At 34.9% G+C, this 22,808-nt stretch overlaps 1 protein-coding gene across 2 annotated transcripts in view; it reads left to right on the forward strand.

Annotated features, from left to right (window-relative positions):
- Positions 1-22,808, forward strand: part of LOC134844445 (glycine receptor subunit alphaZ1-like) — a 48,882-nt gene that overhangs the window by 6,205 nt on the left and 19,869 nt on the right. For both annotated transcript variants that reach the window (XM_063861139.1, XM_063861148.1), the window contains exons 2-4: positions 9,454-9,857; positions 15,835-16,206; positions 19,280-19,446. In XM_063861139.1, the coding sequence (XP_063717209.1) occupies positions 9,659-9,857; positions 15,835-16,206; positions 19,280-19,446 (738 nt within the window). In that variant the 5' untranslated portion in view covers positions 9,454-9,658. The remainder of the gene's footprint in view (positions 1-9,453; positions 9,858-15,834; positions 16,207-19,279; positions 19,447-22,808) is intronic.

The raw sequence follows: 22,808 nt of genomic DNA on the forward strand, positions 1-22,808 counted from the left end.
TGGTATTCGCAAAATTGTTTGGCAAATTAGTTTGAGTTGTACAGTTTCTTTCATTGCTATGGACATGTGAAACTAACAGAAAACCACTGTGCAAATGCATATTTGAATCAAATATTTGACTACACTAATGACAAATTGTCATTGTTGTGTCAGTAGTTTCCATAGTTCCCAGCCTTAGTATTTCTGGAAACTAATTACTGTACGCTTGCGTTTAGCAAGGATTTACAAATCGAAACAGAGACTTCCTCCAGGTTAGCAACTTGACTAACATTCTCTGAATCATTTCGTCAGCTTTTTCATCAACTCTGTTATTTCATCAGCCAACAGACATGTTTTGAGAATGTCTGCGTTTTAGAGAACCATTATTCCAAAGTTGTTTTTCTGTTGTTTGTTGTTTGTGAATTTAATAGCTCCGGTTTTAAAATATCAGTTCCTGTTTGTTAAAAACAGGTATTATGAAAATGTATGGTCTTCCGTTTTTTTAAAAAATTTTTTGAGACAGTTTGAGGAATTTCTTTCTTCGCAAATTTTTTCCCCATTTTTCTAAAAAGTAGCACTAATGGATAGACCGCCCTTGTCTCCTGTCTGCCACCATAATCGTTTAGTCTCTTTCTACCTTACTCAACTTTCTACAGACTTCATAAAATTCTGCGAAGGAAACTACCCTTCCAAATATGAGAGTTTAGGTTCAATCGAAAACACGGGTTCTGAGAAGCTCCGCTGTGTGATCGGCTCTTCACAGATTTGTTTTTGCGAAAAGTTATGGCCCTCTAAACGTTTAAATTTTTGTCCGTTATTTGAAGCCTTCCGACTTTTCTAGAAAGCTACCCACCCACATCTGAAATTTTGTTTTCAGTCAAATAATGGGTTATGGGAAGCTTGCCTACTTAAGTGGGCGTGCTCAAATTTTTTCTACTTAATATATATATTGGCTTCAATTAATCTACTGTTGTTTTTGGAAAACTCACCTGTGTAAGCGGCTCTGCGAAAATTTTCTACACAATAGTTTGGAAAAATCAGTTTTTTTTTCACAATAGCTTGGAATAATTGGAATGGCCTTCGAAAGAGTCTTCTCTGATTTTTAGACAGTTTTTATAAACTTTTTGATTTTTCTCGAAAACTACCTTCTTAAATATAGAATTTTGGAATCAGTCAAAAGAAATAGTGGTAGGAAACCCCACTGCTTGAGAGTATACGCCTATTTTTTTCACACAAAAAGTTATGGCCCACGCAAAAGAAAAAGCTTTGATTTTCTGTCAGTTTTTTTTGAAATTTAAGGACTTTTCTCAAGAGCTACTCGCCCAAATCTGAACTGTTTTTTTTCAAACTTTTCGTTTTCGTGAAAACTACTTTGCTATCATGTGACACCAAGAATTTAATCGAGACAACAGGTTGTAGGATTAAATTTTTACGACTGGGATGAAAGTTTACGAGTGGGATTAAAATGTGGGATTAAATTTTACGACTTAACTTCTTCGGAAAAGCTAATTTTTTTGATTTTTTTGGAAACTTCCAATTTTTTTACTCGTACGCTTTTTTTTGTTTCGTAAAAATTAGTTCATTTTTCTGACTGTTTGACGAAACTCAAAAATAATTCTGCCAAATGAGATTATGGTTTCAATCGAAGGAACAGCTTGCAAGTATTTTCCTGCAACAGTGGCGACTACTTTATTTTTTTGAGAAAAGTGTTAATTCTTTGAAAGAAAACCAATTTCTGAAATTTTCTCCGCTTTATACAATTTTTGCAAACTTCCACTTTTCTCGCAAAATACCCTGCCAAATCTGAGAATTAGAGGTCAATCTAAAATTGTTTTTGAGAATCTCTCCTGCAGAAGTGACTCCATGCCTACGGGTTGAAGTAAAAAAAAATGTGGAAATCTTCCCTGCAGAAGCAGCTACACTCATTTTTTGAGATAAACTGTTATGATCTTCAAAAATCAAAGTTTAAGATTTCAGTCATTTGGAAGATTTTTTCTCAGAAACTATCACGCGAATTTTGAGCTCAATTGTTCAATTAAAATTACATGGTGCAGATATTTTGATTCAAAACTTTTAATTCCATTTCATTGAAATCTGACTTGAATTTGGCATGTCCCCTGCTTACACGTCTAAAAGGTTAGGGTAAAGTCCAACTTTGGAAAATTGCACATTTCACACCACCTCAGTATCAAACAGGGATCTCCAGCTTTAGATGGGCCCCTAACTTTTTTGGTTAAAATATTTGTTCGACTTAAATGGTTTCGGTTTATGTAACATTGGCTTAATTGCCTGCTTTCTGTCCAGGTAAGATTGAAAAGAAAAAAATTTCCTCGGCTTGTGTGTGCTTTGGAGGAATATTGTATTCCTCCAAAAGTTTTCCTCAGAATGAACTCCACTCGAGATAAATCGAGTTCAACGTATGAAAGTTGTCTTTTTTCGATGTTTTTGCGAACTAATTTTCCGATGTTTTAGTTTCCTTTTTTTGTTAACTTGCTTGCCCTATGCTATGTTTATATCAGAAGTGTTATCCAGCAATTATAACGCAAATTTTCAACCCAGAAGCAAATGCTTTACCTCTGGCTTGAAAATTTGTGTACTTGTTGCATCCTTGGTGAAGTTTGGGTTTCTCTAGCTGTTTTTTAAGTTAACAAAAAGATCGGAATGGTTTTTTCCTTCAGAAATTTTCCCAAGCTTTGCTCACAAGGTAAGCTCATTTTTTGCCGCAATGTGCTACATGATTTGTCTGCTTTTGAGCTGAGCCCAAAAACAACAATCTAAATAAAGAAAAAAAATGCATTGCAAAGACGATGAAAATCAATCGATTGATATCTCACAAAACGAATTTTTGGTTTTCTCAGAATAACTTACATATGAAACCTAAGGGCATCAGATTTCAATCTGAAGATCGCTGGTTTGAATCCGACGCGCGCATGGCAAAGTTTTTAATAATTCGAGGCTTATTTTTTCTTTTTTCAAGAGCTGCCTATTTTCGTTTTATCGCTAGTGTTTGCAAAGCGCAGCTTTGCCTCTGTGTTTAATCCTATAGTTGTTGTATGGCAAGTGGTGCGAAGCTCAGCTTCATCTCTGCGTCAAAATTAAAGACAAAACTACTGCGTTGAAAAAATTATATCAAAAGGATCAAAAAAACTTTAGCTTCTTTAGGATCAAAAAAAATTGGGCGGTTTCGAGATGCTTGAATTAAATAAGAAGCATCTTTGTGATTAATTTTGAAATTTTTTGGAAAATCCTTGAAAATTAGGATATCGCACCCTGTAATGTTTTAACCCTGAAATGGTTTTAACCATATACTTCTGTCCCTTAAATTCCACAGCAATCATTACGCTCTGAGTCCATTGGCGCAAACTTCATTCGACTGAACCCTTTTTCAAGCTCATTTTTTGGAAAATCCTTGAAAATTAGGATATCGCACCCTGTAATGTTTTAACCCTGAAATGGTTTTAACCATATACTTCTGTCCCTTAAATTCCACAGCAATCATTACGCTCTGAGTCCATTGGCGCAAACTTCATTCGACTGAACCCTTTTTCAAGCTCATTTTTTGGAAAATCCTTGAAAATTAGGATATCGCACCCTGTAATGTTTTAACCCTGAAATGGTTTTAACCATATACTCCTGTCCCTTAAATTCCACAGCAATCATTACGCTCTGAGTCATTGGCGCAAACTTCATTCGACTGAACCCTTTTTCAAGCTCATTTTTTGGAAAATCCTTTAAAATTAGGATATCGCACCCTGTAATGTTTTAACCCTGAAATGGTTTTAACCATATACTTCTGTCCCTTAAATTCCACAGCAATCATTACGCTCTGATTCATTGGCGCAAACTTCATTCGACTGAACCCTTTTTCAAGCTCATCAGTTGAATCTGCTGATGATTGCCAGTATGGTTTCAGCACTGGTTCATAGCCTCGCGACTATGGAATATTTTCGTCCGTCTGTGATTTGATCCACTGATGCGGAAGAAATGAACATTTTGATACCATAGCACTTCTATTACAACACCAACCCTATTGACGGCTTGGTGTTTCAGCAAAACTGGCGACGACACCAGTGAACCCAGTTACTGGAATTGAGGGGCCTTTCTATCAAGAGACAACTAGGGCTGCAGTCAGCGTGGACGAGACTAAAATAGTACAAGCTTCTAAAGAAGTACCGAATATCACCAAAAAGTGTTCTGTAATGGTCTGTTAATTCAAGCTTGCTTCAACATTCGAATCCAGCTCAGATTTATTGTTAGCTCTTTGCGACACGAAGAGTTGTGTCGCCTCTGTGTTAGGTACTTCAATGTCATTATTGTTAACGAAGTGAGGGCAGGAACTATGACGTAGGTTATTTTGTGTTCTTCCCGATTTTCACAAGCGTGATTTCATGTTAAGGTCTTTTCCCCTATGATTTGGATTCCAAAAAATTGTTAAATTGCTTCCGTGTGGAGAAAAATTTGTCTGATGTCTCCAACTTAATTGTTGTAGTTCCGTTATAATCTATCTATCTATATCTATCTATCTATCTATACTATATTTAAATGCTAGTGACAGCTATCTCCCATGTTTAAGCTTACTAATTTTGCATGTTTAACGAAAGAATTTTTTCATGTTTAAGCTATAACATATATTGCAATGCTTAAGAAAATTTATCAATTAGTTTTGCACAAGGTCAATAGTTTTTCAGTATTTTTTCGAGGCCAAATAAGGTCTGTCTGTCTGTCTGAATACCTGCTTTTTAATTAATTTGATTATGTCTCTCTACCGCTCTCCTAATTTTTAACTTTCAATTTGATTTCGACGATTTTGTTCAAAATAGTACTATTGTGAAACGGTTGTCTCCAGTCTCTCTTTATCTTTATCTGGATTTTCTATCGTTTTTTTCCTGTCTTTTTTTCTATCCTTCTTTGTCGATCTGTTTTTTCTATCTTTTCGAGATAGCACGTTTTCTGTGATTTTTCAAAAAATTTTCGGAAAACTTGAAATAAATTTTGTTTTCAAAATTTTAATTGCCTTACCCTTCAGTTGGGTGCTGTCAGGGTACTCTCATGAGTTGCGAATCTTGCCTCCGAATATGACTGCTCAAATCCTTGTAGTTTTCGAGATATGACGTTTTTTGTGATTTTTCAAAAAAGTTTTCAGAAAACTTAACGATTTTTTTTCTTCACAGTTTGAAATTCCCAACCCTGTAGTTGGGGCCTATCAGAGTACTATCAAGTATTGCGAGTCTTGCCTCCAAATAAGATTGCTCAAATCAGTGTAGTTTTCGAGATATGAGGTTTTTCTTATGATTTTTCCAAAATTTTCAGTTTACTTAGGCTTGGAAAAGTTCTTAAAATTTAAATATCCCAACCCTGTAATTGGGTGCTGCCAGGGTACTCCCAGGAGTTGTAAATCTTGCCTCCAAATATGGCTACTGAAATATTTTTACTTTTCGAGATTTGACATTTTCGAGATGACGGAAAATAGGAATTGAAAAAATATATAAAATTTTATATACCAACCTAGTAATTGGGTGCTGTCCAAAATATGCGGTTTTTCATGAGTTGTCAAAAATTCGAAGCACCGAAGGTGCGTTTTACGCTAGTACTATATTTAAATGCGTGTGACAGCTATCTCCCATGTTTAAGCGTAATAATTTTGCATGTTTAACAGAAGAACTTCTTCACGCTTAAGCTTTATCATATATTGCAATGCTTAAGAAAATTTTTCGATGATGTTTCCCCGCAAGGTCATTAATTTTTCAGCAACTTTTTTGAGGTCAAATTAAGTCTGTCTGTCTGTAAAGCTGCTTTTTCATCTATCTATTATCTATCATTCTCCATTATAAATTTAAATGCGGGCTTCACTATCTCGCCATGTTTAAGCGTTTTCAATGAGTTATTTTTGCATGTTCAACAAAAGAATTTTTGCACGTCTAAGCTATAATCGTATATTACAATGTTTAAATTCTTTCGATTTTCCAGTTTAAATTCAGTGTCTGGTTCGTCGAGTTTGAATTAAGCAACCCAATACTGGGATTGTGTCAGGGTTTTCCCAGGTTTTGCGATTCTGGCCTCCATATTAGAATAACCAAATTTTTTTAGTTTACGAGATACGGCAATTTTCGAGATTTTCTTAAAATTTCTAGAACATTTTGAAATTAAAATTTTCTAGAAATTTTAAGAAAATCTCGAAAATTGCCGTATCTCGTAAACTAAATTTAGAATTTTTTTTTTTCAATTTTTGAAATTCTCACCTTGAAGTTGGGTGATGTCAAGTTACTCTCAGGGGTTGCGAATCTTGTCTCCAAATCTCACTACTCAAATCATTGTAGTTTTCGAGATATGACGTTTTTTAGGAATTTCTCAAATTTTTTCTGAGAACTTAAAAACAATAATTTTCACAAAGTTTGAATTTACCATCTCTGTAGTGAGGCTCTCTCAGGGTACTCTCAGGAGTTGAGAAATTTGCCTCCAATTCTGACTGCTCAAAACGTTGTTGTTTTCCAGATATGATGTTTTTTCTGGTTTTTCCAAAACACTTTCGTGATAAATTTTTATTTTTTTTTTGAAAATCTGAAATTCCTAACCTGTAGTTAGGGGCTATCAGAGTAATCTCAGGGTTTCCGAATTCGGTCTCTAATTAAGAATGCCCAAATGTTTTTAGTTCAAAAGATACGACAATTTCTGTGATTTTTTTCGGATAAATCAGAAAACTCAAATTACAAAATAATTCCCAATCCTGTAGTGTGTGCTGTCAGTTTTCTGTCAAAGATTGCAAATATTGCCTTCAATTAAGACTGCTCAAATCTGGAAGTTTTCGAGAAACGACATTTTTTCTGGTTTTGAAAAAATTCCAAGGTGGAAGTTCCAAAATTTGAATTTTCTAACGTTGTACTTGGGTACTGTAAGAGTACTCTCAGGAGTTGCAAATCTTGCGTCCAAATGCGACTTCTCACTTGTTTTTAGTTTCCCAGATGTGACGTTTCCTGTTACCTTTTGAATTTTTTCAAACAGATTATATGAAACTACAAAATTTTATGTTCTTCAAAATTTGTATCAAAAACTTGAATAAAAAACTTTGCAAAATTTGTAACTGAGAACCCTGTAGTTGGGTGCTGTCAGAGTACACTCAAAGAATGCAGATCTAATTTCCAATATATGCGGTTTTTATGAGTTGTTAAAAATTCGGAGTACCGGAGGTGCGTTACACGCTAGTTACCTAAGTCCCATCTGACTGACTGAAAAAAAACTAAATGAAAATCACGAAAAAAATTTGAAATTCAAACTTTCGTGGCAGAAAGTAAAAATTACGTTCTGTTTTACTTGCGCAGCAAATCGCTGTTTTTGTTAAACATCATTTTTTTAATTAATAGGGTTTTTCATCTTGTAGTTTTTCAGCCTGTTTTTGTGTGAAAGTATGTTAAGAGTCGATGAACGTAGATCAGGCTTTTATATAGGTCGCGATGATTTTTTTTTCGTTTATATAGGAAAAGTCCTAAATTTTTTTAGGCTTAGATGTAATTTTTCGCGGTTTGACTTTAATTTCTTACACTCATTTCCTTTGTTAACAAGAAGGTAAACATAAGTATCGAACAGCGAGGGTGTAAAATTCGCGAAAAAATTGATTGACATCTAACTTCGAAAATGGAATTTAATTATTAGATTTCCCAGCAAAAAATCGCATGAATGCAACGTAATAACCGTTTCACGGTCTCGGAAACCAAGTTTTTGCTTTATGTTTTTCAGTGACATTGTGGAGCATCGGTAGTGATGGTGCTCAGCAATCATTTGATTGCGGGTTCAAATCGCACGTGCACTAATATTTACAAGGTGAGGCTTTGTAAGTTAGCCATAGCTTAGTTAACCTTCTGAAGCGCTGAAGTTTACTCAAATAAGCGAATCAGATGAGATCTGATTATTTATGCTTCTAGTGTTATTATTTGCGTCTAGCGTTGTTTTTTTCATATCCACTGAATTAGAATCCTTTAGATTCCCTGTTATTTGACAAGAGCAGACATTCTCCCGAAATTTATATTTCTGTCCCTCGGACTGCACTAAAGACACTGTTGTCTGAGTGATCTACTTCATTGAAACTGACTGTTTTTTAATCAAATTACCCACAAAAGACACAACAGCTCCCGGGAATTTGTTTGTTTGATTTATCGGTCTGCCCCCAATTTTCGATAGAATTTCATTGCCTACATTTTAGAAATTGTGTGAGGAAATTTTGAGGGAAATAAGCTGAATATAGCTTGTCTGTTGTTATTCCCCTTGTCTGTTGTAAATTTAATACCCCGAACTGACCTAATCACTAGGTACGATTTTGTTCGCTAGCTTTGTCGATTCACGGAGACTTATAAAAATGCGTTGATTATAATTAAGAACGGATCATCAAACAGGCCTTCAAAGAGGCCCTCACGGGTCATCAAAGAGGCATTTTCACAGCACTCATTAACTAGTTTTTTGTCTCCTTTAAAGGCAAACCAGCTGGATAGTCGGCCTTGGTTTAGTTATTTTGACTGATCTCTTTCATTTAAAGAGTAGTCAGGGCGCATATACAATTTTCTCGGGGGGGGGGGGGGGATTTTTGACCCCACCCCCCTCAAAATTATTAAATATTGGCACTAAAGATGCCTTACAAAATTTTAGGGTCCGTCAGTCAAAAATGGATGTCCCAAAATAGTACAAATGGGAGACCCCTTGGGTCGGCAGGGGGTCGAATCCTTGAAGGGCAGGGGGTCGAATCCTTGAAGGGCAGGGCGTATAGTCCCCCCTCTTCCCCTAAATCTGCTACTGGGAGTAGTTAGATGTTTGTGTTATATTATACTCTACAGCTACTATCATCTGCCTTGCGGAAGCATTTCGACATTTACTCACTCAGTGAAGTGACTTGACCATGATTTTGCTTTCCAAGGGAGATAGTATTTGGGCGTCATTTCAACAAAACTGTCAGAACCCTAGAATCCGTCAGTTTTTCTCGAATCAATGAAATGAAATCGATTGGCCATAAGTGACTTAGACTTCAGGAGGCAGAGACCAATTTAAGCCTTTCACATCTATTTTTGCGCCATATTTTTGGTCCCAACTGTAAACTTGATGTGAATCAATCTCTGTAATTTCAATCAGAGGTATTAACGTTATTTTATTTTTTGAAATCCATATGCTTTTTTTTAGAATGGCGGTGTTAAAGAGAACGCGAACCATTAAGTGTACCCATCCCAATCAATTTTCTCTCCTTTTTTAAATATAATGTAACGGACTTGTTTTCGTCATTAAATTCAACAAATTGAAATAGTGGGTTAAAAATGGATCAGATAGTGAAATAAGTGCAAATGGTGTAATCGCCTTTCGAGCACTTCTGTTCTCTAATTATTCTACCATTTGATTTTAGGCATTGAAGTAAAAAGGCTGTCAGAAGCTAGAAAAATGATCACTGCTTATTTCCTCACTATCCACGCTGTGCATCCTAAATATCCGTTTCTGTTTCAGATTACTGTAGTTAGAAATTAACATTACCCTGCCAATTCCGAAATATGACTCTTTTTGTTACTTTTACACTAATCTAACAAACCCATCCTGGTTACTTCTTTCTAATTTTATCCTGCTATTCGTCCAGCTTCAACTTCGCTTTCAAATTTCGCCTCGTCCCTCAAGCTTACCACTGCCACATATCGAACAAAGCTAGTTTGCTTGAATGTCTGGAAAAGAAAGAAGGTTCACAAGGTCATTGCGACGACAGTCAGTTACGCTGAATAACCTTGTTGTTTTGGTGTTGCTGGTCGCAGTAGAAGTCTCCATGGAGAAAGAGTTTGCAAGTGAGGCGCATCGAAGACGCCAGGAGAGGACTTTTTCACGAGGTGTCAGATCGGCTTCACTTGGCCACAACCAACAAGGTCAGTTCCATTTGAGATTATTTTGTTTTTAGTTATGTAAATAAGAATCCAGTCTGTTCCCTTCCTCAAAACGAATTTATTATAATTATTAAATTTCAGTTTAGATGGTATCATGATAAGTGATCTCAAACTAATGGTCTAGAGATCGAGACCACCATAATCTGTGTTTGTTGCTTAAAAGTAGGGTAACATTTTTCTAAGCTCCGAAGAATAACGCAAGTTTGTTGCTTTCCATTGCGGATAAATGGTCTTATTCTAATTTTAAATGGTCTTAATTTTAAACACTTAGGTGTTCCATGAAAACTCATATACAAAGTCTTCAACGCGCGGAGGTAGGGTCAATGGGTTGGGTTTGAGTGGTTCTGCACCACTAAAGCGAAAAGAAAAAGGGGTAGTAAAATTAATTTCAATTGTCCTTAATTAAAAAAAATTTCTTCGATTTTAAAATGCAAAGAGCATGTCTCAGTGACCAAGCAGCCATGAATTACTGGACAAAGGCTTCAATTTCGTGCGGCGTATAGTATCTTTTGGCGAGAGATTTATTTGTTGAATTTTTTTAATATTGTAATTCAATAAAATCTTCTTTTTTAAATTTTAATAATTCGAACTAGGGAATTAAAATCGAACTAGGGAAATTTGTCGTAAACTCAAGTGTCAAGAGCAATTCGAAAATTTCAGACTGTTTTGTCTGGGACACAAATGTCCCGAACAAAATTAAGCGAGAGACTAAATGCCCAGACAAGACCTTCCATGACACTTGAGTCGCAATTTTTCAAGGCTGAGTTTTTGGTGTTCTTGCTAATGTTCAAATTCTGGTTTCGAGGTATAACGCTTTTTTTAGGATTTTTTCCAAATTTTTAAAGAAAATTTATGTATAAACAATTTCGCAAAACTTGAAATTCTCATCTATGTAGCGAGGCTCTGTCAAGGTACTCTCAGGAGTTGCGCTTTTTGCCTCTCAATATGACTGCTCAAATCTTTTTAGTTCTCAAGATATGACGTTTTTTATGATTTTCTCCGAAATTTTCAAAAAAACTTAAATGTTAAGTTCCAAAACTTTGAAGATTTCAATCCTGTTATTGGAATCTTTGAGAGTAATCTCAGGGGGTTGCGAATCTTGCCTCTGAATAGGACTGCTCAAAAGCTTGCAGTTTTCCAGATATGTCGTTTTTGGTGATTTTTTGAAAAAAAATTTTATGAAAATTAAATTAATTTTTTTTCTTCAAAGTTTGAAGTTTTTAACCTATAGTTGGGGGGGGGGGGGGGGGGGCTGGGCTGTAAAAGTAATCTCAGGGGTTGCAAATTCGGCCTACAATTAAGAATGCCCAATTGTTTTGTCCGAATTAACACTTGGAGACCATGAAACAGCAACAAAATGGCAATTTCTCAGCAGGTGTTGGGCTGGATACGTTTTGTTTTACGTAGGTTCAAGCAAAATCTGATAAGTTTGAACTGAAATCTATATCTATATCTACCTATCTATCTATCTATCTATCAATCTATCTATCTATCTATCTATCTATCTATCTATCTATCTATCTATCTATACTATATTTAATCTATATCTATCTATACTATATCTATACTATCTATACTATATTTAAATGCTAGTGACAGCTATCTCCCATGTTTAAGCATAGAAATTTTATATGTTTAACGAAAGAATTTTTTCATGTTTAAGCTATATCATATATTGCAATGCTTAAGAAGATTTTTCAATTAGTTTTCCGCAAGGTCATTAATTTCTCAGTAATAATTTTAAGTATTAATTTTTTTCGAGGCCAAATTAAGTCAGTCTGTCTGTCTGTGTACCTGCTTATTTAATTAATTTGATAATGTCTGTCTACCCGTCGCCTAATTTTTTAACTTTCATCGATTATCTATTATATATTTACATGCGGGCGTCACTATCTCGCCGTGTTTGAGCTTTTTCAACGTATTATTTTTGCATGTTTAACAACAGAATTTTTTCAGGTTTAAGCTATATCGCATATTGCAATGGTTAAGGTTTTCTCGATTTTCCTGTTTAAATTCAGTGATTATTTCATCAAGTTTGAAATTAGCAACCCAATAGTAGGATATTGCCAGAGTTTTCCCAGGTTTTGCGATTCTGGCCTCCATATATGAATAACCAAATCGTTTTAGTTTACGAGATAGGCATTCGTTTTAGTTTACGAGATAGGCATTTTTCGAGATTTTTCAAAAATTCTAGAAAATTTACTTTAGAAAAATTTCTCAATTTTTGAAATTCTCACCTTTAGTTGGGTGCTGTCAGGGTACTCTCAGGGGTTGCGAATCTTACCTCCAATTCTCACTTCTCAAATACTTCGAGATTTGACGTAGTTTTCGAGATATGACATTTTTTTTTTGATTTTTTTTCAAAAATTTTTCAGAAAACTTAGATATAAAAAATTTCACAAAACTTGAAATTACCATCTCTGTAGGGAGGCTCTGTCAGGGTACTCTCAGGAGTTACGAATTTCACCACTAAATATGATTGCTCAAATCCCTATAGTTTTCGAGATAAGACGTTTTTTATGTTTTTCTCCGAAGTTTTCAAAAAAAAACTTAATGTTAAAAAATTCCAAAATTTTGAAGATCTCAATCCTGTCATTGGAATCTGTGTGGCTAATCTTAGGAGCTTAGGAATCTTGCCTCTGAATATGTTCAAATTCTGGTAAGTTTCGAGGTATAACGCTTTTTTTAGGATTTTTTCCAAATTTTTAAAGAAAATTTATGTATAAACAATTTCGCAAAACTTGAAATTCTCATCTATGTAGCGAGGCTCTGTCAAGGTACTCTCAGGAGTTGCGCTTTTTGCCTCTCAATATGACTGCTCAAATCTTTTTAGTTCTCAAGATATGACGTTTTTTATGATTTTCTCCGAAATTTTCAAAAAAACTTAAATGTTAAGTTCCAAAACTTTGAAGATTTCAATCCTGTTATTGGAATCTTTGAGAGTACTCTCAGGGGGTTGCGAATCTTGCCTCTGAATAGGACTGCTCAAAAGCTTGCAGTTTTCCAGATATGTCGTTTTTGGTGATTTTTTGAAAAAAATTTTATGAAAATTAAATTAATTTTTTTTTTCAAAGTTTGAAGTTTTTAACCTATAGTTGGGGGGGGGGGGGGGGGCTGGGCTGGGCTGGGCTGGGCTGTAAAAGTAATCTCAGGGGTTGCAAATTCGGCCTACAATTAAGAATGCCCAATTCATTTTTGTTTAAGAGATAAGACGATTTTTGAAAACTCAAATTACAAATTTATTCGTTAAAGTGAAATTTCCAACCCTGGGGGGTGGGGGTTTATACTTGAGACATGTTAATAAGTTGTTAATACTTGAGACATGCTCAATAGGTACTTGATATTAGATTTCATGTTAATAACCACTTGAAAATAGTTTGAATGACATGAAATCATAAACCATATTTTCCAACGACTGTGGAAAGCCGAAATTTACAATATCAAAGCTCAAAAGTTTCATTCAAATTGAAAAAAGAATCAATAAATCAGGCATAAAAAGCGACTCTTTTCTTTCTTAAAATTACAAAAAGCTTTTGCGTACAATATTATGGTGCTGCGGAGAACCGTTTTTGCTATTCAGATACAAGGCGAGAGCACCAACCCTGGTAAATTGCTTTCCTCGATGAGGCTATGGTCGCCTATACAAAAATTTGCAAAAAAAAATTTTCTTTTCATAAATTTCGTTTTTTCAAAATTTTTCTCGATACTGATAGCAAAAAACTCAAAGAGGGGGGGGGGGGAGATTGCTCAATTGATCCGAATTTTCCAAGGGCCGAGCGTATAATTGAAAATACTTACTCTGTAAACATGTCTAACGAAATCATTTTCGACTTGTTTAACAAAATCATTTGATAGCTTGAAAATAATTCAGTTTCCCTCTCTCTTAACAAACAATTTTTTGTAATTGGGTTAATTTGTTAAGTGAAGTTTTATAACTTGAAGTGAGTTTATACTTGCGAGAGCAAGTGTGAGGTAATCGGCAACTAGTTTGTCTTGGATATCTATGTGGATACTTGTATCTGTTAATATGAAAATTTTGGAATCTTTCGTCTGCTACACTTGTGGTGATGCACCCCTATATCATATGAAATCAAAGGTCATGTTGCCAAAAGATGTTCTCTTGAATTAGGATAGGCTGCAATGTTTCGAATCTAATGTCTTTGAACTTAAGTTTCGGAATTCAACTATTTTTTCCTCTATGTTTAAGAGTAATGAACGTAGTGAGTTTTCTTAGATAGGTCTTGCTGTTTTTTTTTTTCAGGGAAATTTGTTCACGCTCAGTTTTGATTTTTGACGGATTGACTTGTGATTTCTTTTCAAGTTCAGTGCATTTCTATTGTTAAAAGGAAGGCAGACTCCACTATCGAACAGCAAAATTGAAAACGCCTTGAAAAACGTGATCGATTTCTAATTTCGAAAATGGAAGTTAATTATCAGATGTCCCAGCGAAATAAAAGTTTTGCTTATTGATCGAGTTCTCTCAATTAATTTTAACTAAAAAGTGTCCATGATAATTTAATCTACAAATTCCAAGAGGCCATTATTTTTTTCTTTGAAAATCAAAAGTTGAAGATTTTTGAAAAATTAAGTCAGTTATTTTCAGTTTCCTTGCGTCCTCTTTTCCAACTGTCAGTTGCCTGTGTTACCTTGTATCGAGTAGCCACCACCCCCCCCCCCCCCCCCCCCCCTCCCCCGTAACGTATAAATAAGTAAGTAGTTCAACAATTAATTTAATGCGAATTTTATACTTAATTTACCCCTTTTATGGAACGATCCGAAGTTTCTCCCTTACCTCCCAAAAGATCCACCTTTTGATACTATTCTACGATAACCATTTTCGACTGATCCTCATCAAAATTTTTCTTAAGGTATATTTTGCTTTGCTTAAGCGCCAGTGTAATTTTATTTTGAGAAGGGAGCTCGCGCCCAAAAAAACTCGATTTTTGGTCAAACCCTTACAAATAGTGCTCAAAAACAGAAATTTTGCCCATTTTTTCAATTTGCCTGCCGGAATTTGCCCATTTTTTCAAGAAATTTGCCTGCCGGAAAGCTCGAAATAATTTGGACTTGAAAAAGCAAAGCTTTTAAACATTTTATGAAAAAATCCTAGATCCGCGCCTGTAAAGAATGACAAGTCCGTTTGCTAATTTCTACTTTTTAGTTTACCACTGAACTTGTTTCGGTTCGTTGATTGCCCCTTTTATCCATGTGTTCATCTGCTCTGCCAGACAACATAACGCCACATGGGAAAACAATCGATCACTGATTATCCCCTGTACTTAAAAGCAACTGGCGTGTAGATTCAAATACTGAGATAGAAATTGGTTTTATAGAGTGTTAATTGATGTTCATCTGATAGCAAATTCAACCATTTTCGGCTATGTCTTTTTTTACGACGTTTCCTTTTTTAAAGCTGACTGATGAAAAGCCAGTGTTTTTTTGTCAGCCTTTATACACTTGTCTGATTATCCGTTAGTTTTAAAAGAACGGATGTGCGGTCGGATTCATTATTTGAGTTAAACTTATTCAACATTTACTCTTTTCGAAAAGAGATTGCTCAAGTGTGTTCTGGCAATGAATTCGACCTTTGCAATAAAATGTCACAGACGCTTTAAAAAATCAAATGAAAATTTCATGTCCCTAAATGTCTCTTAAAGTATTCCACCAAAGCATCTTATTACTGAAATAAAGATTGAAGATGCATGTTTAAGGAAACAAAACCGCTGACCCACTCAGCAACCCAAGCCGCGCCCGCGAAAAAAAGATTTTTTTGGTCAAAATTTTCACAAAATGCCCTGCAGCCTCAATTAAAGAGCCATTATTCAAAAATGTGTCCTGCCTGATGTTACTGGGTAAAAGCTGACATAAATGAGATGTTTTAATGGCTTCAGATTTTATCTGCTAAGTATTGCCGTTGCAATTTATTGCTAATATTTATTAGTTTTATGTACGGTTTTAGCCAAATCTAGTTCCAATGTGTGGTCAGAAAGCACAAGCTACACTGACGGGAGTGCCTCGGAGGAACGAGACAAAGAGATCAACAGACAAGCCAAGATGTTCAAAACAAGTTCAATTTTAGCCGGATTGCTAGAAGATTACGATTCTAGACTCCGGCCTCAATTTGGAGGCGACCCTGTCGAGGTTGACGTCACAATGCACGTGGACAGTTTGGGACCTATAAGTGAGACGGACATGTGTTTTCGAGTTGACTTCGCGTTTCGCCAGTACTGGAACGACGAGCGACTTGCTTTCGCCGACCAATCAAATGATAGTATCACTCTATCACATGAGTTCTTGGACAAGATCTGGCTCCCGGATACATATTTTCCGGGTAAGCTAACACCGTTTTTTTAACCAGCTCATTGAAACCAAATGTCTTTTAAATTAAATTTCAGACGCCACACGAACTCGTAATATGCTTTGGCTTGGTTTGGTAAAACGGGCAGTGATGTGTAATCCAAATAGTTCGTTAGTTTTCGCCTCACTGTTTCTGGTGCTTTATTTTATAATTTGCGTTTCTGCATATCTACCATTAACAATGAGAAACAAGGATAGACGGTTACTTTGCAAGTAGCACAGAATTTTCCGACCACAGTCTTAGAAAATAACAAAAATATATATATTTTTTTCTAATTAGTGTCGTTTTTTTTCCGCATGGTGGGATAAAAAGATCTGAACGAAAAAAAAACTTAGAGATATTTGACAGTTATAGTAGAAAGCTATTCAAAAAAACAGCTTTTGAAAAACGAAAAAAAAATGTAAAAAATTTTTATTTTTTTTTGGCAGAAGTTGGAATTTCTAACTATTGTTTAAAAAATAGCGATAAAAAACTCCAGAAATTACTTTTTTTTAGTACAACTAAGTTTTTACGGCTGGAAGTAAGCTTAAATCAGCTTTTGTAAGCCAACACGCTCTCGCCATTTTAGATCGAAAAAAGATCAAAAATGTCAAACCGGTTTTTCTCGGCAAAATTTTTTTGAAATTTTTTAATGTTCGAATCACAATTGAAAGCTTTAATATGGTATATCACTCGACCCATTTCGATAATTATTTGTGGTACCTGATTTTGCGTGGAAAACAAAAACAAATAAACAAGGATAGCCGGCTACTGCGCAAGAATGTTCCGACCACTGTCTTAAAAAAATACAAACATTTTTTCTCAAATTGTTGTCGTTTTTTCTGCATGTTCTGATAAAATATCTAAAAGAAAAAAACAGAACTGAGGAATATTTGAGAGTCATGATAAAATAGGTCAATTGTAAAAAAGTTTTTGAAAGAATTTTTTTGAATTTTGAAGTTTTTGATTCCCAAAATTGCGCTAAAAACTACCTTTTACCTGAGGAAAACTAAGTTTTCACGGCTTAAATTAAGCTTAAATAAGCTATTGCAATTTCCAATTATCTCACTGATTGGCTCAAAATTAGACCAAAAATCAAAAATTTCAAACCGGTTTTTCTCGACCCTGAAATTTTTTTAATGTCGTTTGAATCACGACTGGAAGGGCTTTAATATGATATATCAATCAACCCTGCCCGATGAGTTTTTTTGGTAGCTGATTTTGCGTGGAAAAAACCCGAATCCAAAGTTCCTCCCATTTTCAATGGTCGGAACAATAAAACACACCCCATGGTCGGAACAATGATTGCTTCTTGTTCTACGTGTTTTTTTGTTTCCCAAAATATCATAACTAATGCGAAGCTCCGCTTCGAATTTGTATTTTGAAAAATTTTCAGCAAAATGTGTTGATTTTCAAGAAATTATACTCAATTTCCGCCGGCTTAATTATTTGTCGATTTGTTCAGAAGAATTTTCATCTTGGTTCGCAAATGTTGCAAAGATCCATTTTTTTCACTTTTTGTTTCATTCCTGTATTTCATGTTTTTTTTTTCGTATTGCATGCGGTGCGAAGCTCCGCTTGCCTCTTTCTCTATAATTTGTTATAGTTTAGCATACTTAAGTTCTTCGTTTTGCAGTACTGCTGAAAGGTGTTTTCCAGGTATTTTCAATAAATTGGACTTACTTGTGTACAATTTTAATGGTAAAATGTTGTGTGAACAGCTCCTGATAAGGTATTGACCTGCAAGAAAAGATGCTCAAAAGACGTGATATCAGGTTTTCAATTTTTTCTGGACGCTTTTTTTTCTATTCGTATAATCACATTGCTTTGGGGTCATACCTTTGTTGGCCTTTTATGGGTTTATCACCCATATGACTTGGTACTTCAATTAACTTTTCTCCTTTATGTAAATAAAGAAGACCTTTCTCCTTGATGTAAATTCAAGAGAGGCCATTCAACGTGGTGGGTGAAATTACTTCTCGCTGTCAATATAAGTAAATGTCTTTTGCCTTAGTACTGAATTTCAATGAAAATTGGGCATACACAACCTTTTGAGCATGCGAGATAGAAAGCTCTAGGGAAGACCTCAATGACCTTTACCTTAATAAAGTGTGTTTTAGCGGGCAGAAAAACGACAAGTGCGAAAAATATTAGGCTATTGGATGGAGGTTCTTGCTTACATTGATAGACAATTCCTCAGAAAAACATCGGATGAATGAAACTAGGCTCTTTTTCCGCTCTTTTCTCTCTAAGTAGGCAAACATCAACTTGATGGTGTTACCAGTAGTTTAAAAAAGGTTTGGCATGGATACCAAGTTTGTTTAGTTCAAGTTTGTTTAGTTTAGCATAGATACCAAGTTTGATGCCAAATATCAGTGCAATCTGACAACGCGAAGAAAACTTTTATTAAGAAAATTTCGCAGAGGTAGGTGAAAATGGAAAAAGAACAGCGACTAAGTGTAAGTTCTGTTTTTTGAGTTTTTTAAAATCATCTAATCAATATTCTACCCTAGTTTCGTTTTGCAAAAGGTGGAAATATAAATGCATAATTTATGTATGCAGTACGCTTAACCATATCATTAGGGAAGGTAATGATATAGGTGCCAAATGGGTGGTTGGGCTCTAATGTAACATACCTTTTTTCAACCTACACTGCTAGTGTTCACATTTGTTCTAAGGGTTCCCATTTGAGTTGAATTTTAATTGCTGTTGGGATAATTGGCAACCTCTCGGATCAAAATAAGATCTGAGTACGAGCAAATTTAATGAATTCTGTCCGCGCTGATCCAAAGCCGAATGATTGATTCTGAATGTAATTGAATACGTTAGTCAGTCAAAACCTGATCAATGAAAGCGGCGTTCCTAAAATTCTCCTGAATAACAATCCAATTTTCGCAATTTTTGTTATATTTAAGCTATGTCTGAATCTCTGGGGAAGATGGTAATAAATAATATCCTTCACGTTACTTTACACGAAGTGAAAAAAAAAGTTCAAACGTGTTTCAAGTTTTGGTACGCACAATAATATGAATAACTTTTTCGCCGTAAAAACTCAATTTATATTTAGAATCCTTGTCGGCCAACAAGCACAAAGTGATGGTGCCCAACATCCTCTTACGTCTTTCTCCAAGCGGGGGCATCCTCTACTCCTGCCGTGTGACAGTGGAGTCTAAGTGTCCCATGAATCTCAAGTATTTCCCACTCGACCAGCAGGAGTGCTCTCTTCTTATTGAGGTGTGCAGGGTTTTTATTTGTGATTCTCTTGCGAAATCAAATGATATACGACCCACAAGGTTTTTTTGAGCGGTAGTACAAATTCAACAAAAACCAACGGTCGATCTTTGGTACACTTATATTATTGCTCAAAAAAACTTCCCGGGTCGTACAGTAGTAGACAAAACTTGAAGGACAATTAGTTTTCAATTGTAGTTTAAGACATGTAATACTTCATTAAAAAAGTTTTCATCATTAACAGTGTATTTGCACCGTAAATCTCTGGAAAGTCATCGTTTTTTAAAGTCATCGTTTTTTAAAGCCATCAATGGTGCCTCTTGAAGCAAAAAAAACATTAGCAGGCGACAATTGTTCGCAGGTGACATTTCGTAGCAGTTTAAAAAACAAAAATTCCTCGCTGAGCAACTGCGTCGCCAGAATCAGTTAATTTTCGAGCTTAAATGTTTATTTCACTTGATAGATCACGTGTACTTGTTATCGGGAACAAAACTTCTTCTCGTAAACTATTTTCTCACAAATGTGCAGTTACTTTGAAGTGTTTCTACTTTCAAATACTGCTGCGTATACTTTCAAATAACTGCAGCAGTAGAAAATACAAATAAGCTACCTTTTAGTTCATAGTAGTTAGTAAAAAAATTTAATTAATGTTATTGAAAAAAATGAAAACTTGTTCCGAATCGTATTTTCGTCCTAATTTCTATCGGCTCAATTAACGTTTTTTTTTCAATTTGCAATTTTTATTTGGTACATTTTTGAGCAGCCAAATTTTCAAAGAGGATGTTAAATTTAAATTGTCTGTTAAACCTAGAATTGAAAGTTGTTTTGTAATTGTAAAATTCCTGTATCTATAAATCTGTATTTAAAAAAATAAGCAAATGTAATTAGAAATTTTTTTTAAGATTCAAAAAATTGATCAGAAATTTTTATTAAAACCGCCTTTGATTTGTCTTTAACCCTTTAAATGAATCATACCAGTTGGAAAAAAAGTACAAAGCACAAGGTCAAACCAATTTCATTAAAATCAAAGAGCTGTCGAGTAGCGGAGTTTTCAATGTTTTGCAAGTTCATAATGGAGCACAAAGCTGATATTGGTTTCATTGCTGGTGGTTTATTTGGTGGTTTGCTCTTTGGTAAAGAGAAACCCTCGCCATTTTGCATTGTAATTGGATTCTCGAAAAAGGCTTCTTCTTCCTAGGGAAAGAGGAAATCGTTCACAGGGTGAGCCACATATCTGGAGGACATATATCCCCAAGTGTCATGCAACCTCCACCATTCCCATTTTCTTTGCTGATTCTCCGTGATGGGTACCTGATGCTTATAGTGTTCACTGACGTCTCGTCTCATGACTTCAATCATGTGCCACACTTGGTTTGGGAGATTTAATTGAGTAAGGAGGACTCCAGAAGCTGCAAGGAAAAGCGTACATTAAAAAAGATAGTTGCTCTGAACTGAGATGAGCTTTCTTGAACCGAGAGTTGAGTGGTCGGGGAGAAAAAACTTGAAGATTAAAATACGAAACTAGTAGAATTGAGCGCGGATCAGTTGGTTATCGTTGTTGATTGTAGCTAACTTGAGAAGGAAGTAGTTTTTATTTGAAAATGAGGGATACCTTCAACTCAAAATTCAGTGTTTAACCACTCAGATTAGATTTTCCTTATTTGACAATAGGCGTGTCCAATGAAAATTCAGCTTCCTGTCATGGAGTTTGTTTTAAAGTCGTATCTAATCAGAATTAAAATTCCATTTTAAGATTTTTTTAAAGTTTTTTTTTGTCGTTTCCAATCAGAAAATTCTCCGTTTGTGTTTTTGATTTAGGTTGTCGTATCCAATTTTATTCATCTTTAAAAAAATATACACAAAAGAAGTCGCAAAGATGAATGAACATGTATTTTTTGCTGTAAAAATAAGAAACATTGTTGATTTCAGTAATGAAAAACTGCACATTTCCACAAGTTTTTTCATCAAGTCATTTGATTTTTTGTATATAATGAGTAAACTGCTAAATTTTGAGAAGTTTTTTTCATATCCTGTAGATTTGGGAGGAAAATTTGAAGTTCGACATTTTTTCAAAAGCAAATTTCTGGAAGCTTTATTCCGAACCTGATGAAACAAGATTTTAAACTTTTAAAATCTTGAAGAAATGGAGGAACAGAGAACTTTGCTTGGCTGTTCTGACAGATTAGGTTTAGGTAGGGGATAAAAAGAGTGCTCGAGCAAAGGAAACTATGCGATACATCAGCGGTCTGGAAAAATTTTTTGTTCTTTAAAATAGTAAGAAGGTCGATTTTATGCCCCTGAAAATATGAGTTTGCTTGAGAAATCACATTTGATGTGTACCAAAGCAGACTTGATAACAATTCAAAGGTAATAAGCAAAAATTTATATCGTAGAGCAGTTTACAGAACGCAGACTGGAGGTTCAAGTTGATCACAATTGAGACGTTTTTTGCTGCTTCAATCAGAAGCATCCCAATGGTTATCCGGTATCTTTCTTCCCGGAACTTTTTTCAAAGACCAATCTGTTAACTGTATTTCATTAAATAGAGATAGGCAACCCTACAAAGATCATCTATCTTTTCTGCGCATTAGACATGTACATGTTGATAACGATCTAGACAGGCATTTTCACAGATACTTTATCAAAATTATATCCAAGTCTGGTCATGATCACAGCTATTTTTTTGGAGTTTCCATCGAAGAGTTATTCTTGTCGAAAAAATAATTGAACGCCGCTTTTTTGTACAATTTTAACATTTAAAGAGAATATGTAGGAGAACTTGCTCGAAGAAGTGTTGGAAGATTTGATACAACAGTCAAATTACCAAGGTTCCACAATCATATATTTCATACGGATGATATTCATAGTTTCTTCAAATGATTCCGGTGTCGTAGTTGTGACAGTTTCTTCAAAAGATGATAATTCCACCGGAAGCTTCTAAAATGTAAGGATTAAGTGATATATTTTTACCCAAAGAACGTGCATTGTGAAAAGCTAGAAGGATTTTTTGATGTTTCGATTTCTAAAGAAAACAAATTTTTCAATAACCTAGCAATTTTTCTATTTGAACCGATTTGTGTTTCAACAGAAGAACTAAAAGAGACACAAAATACAATCTGGATGGGAAAAATGTAGTAATTTTTGTCTATTTTCTCGAATCTAACTCATGGATCGTTTTATCCTTTTTATTTGAATTTCGAACTGTTGGCTGAGCAAAGCAATCTGGAGATGAGAACAAAATTCCAAAACATTGAAATAACTGCCAATGAAAGAATGAGAAAGATTTTTTATCAGCTGATTGAAAGAGATAGAATATATTCAAGTAACAATTTTGAATAACAATTTTGTCTACCCAGTTTTTGAAA

Source organism: Symsagittifera roscoffensis, chromosome 1 (genome assembly GCF_963678635.1).
Source record: "Symsagittifera roscoffensis chromosome 1, txSymRosc1.1, whole genome shotgun sequence".
Lineage (NCBI taxonomy): Eukaryota > Metazoa > Xenacoelomorpha > Acoela > Convolutidae > Symsagittifera > Symsagittifera roscoffensis.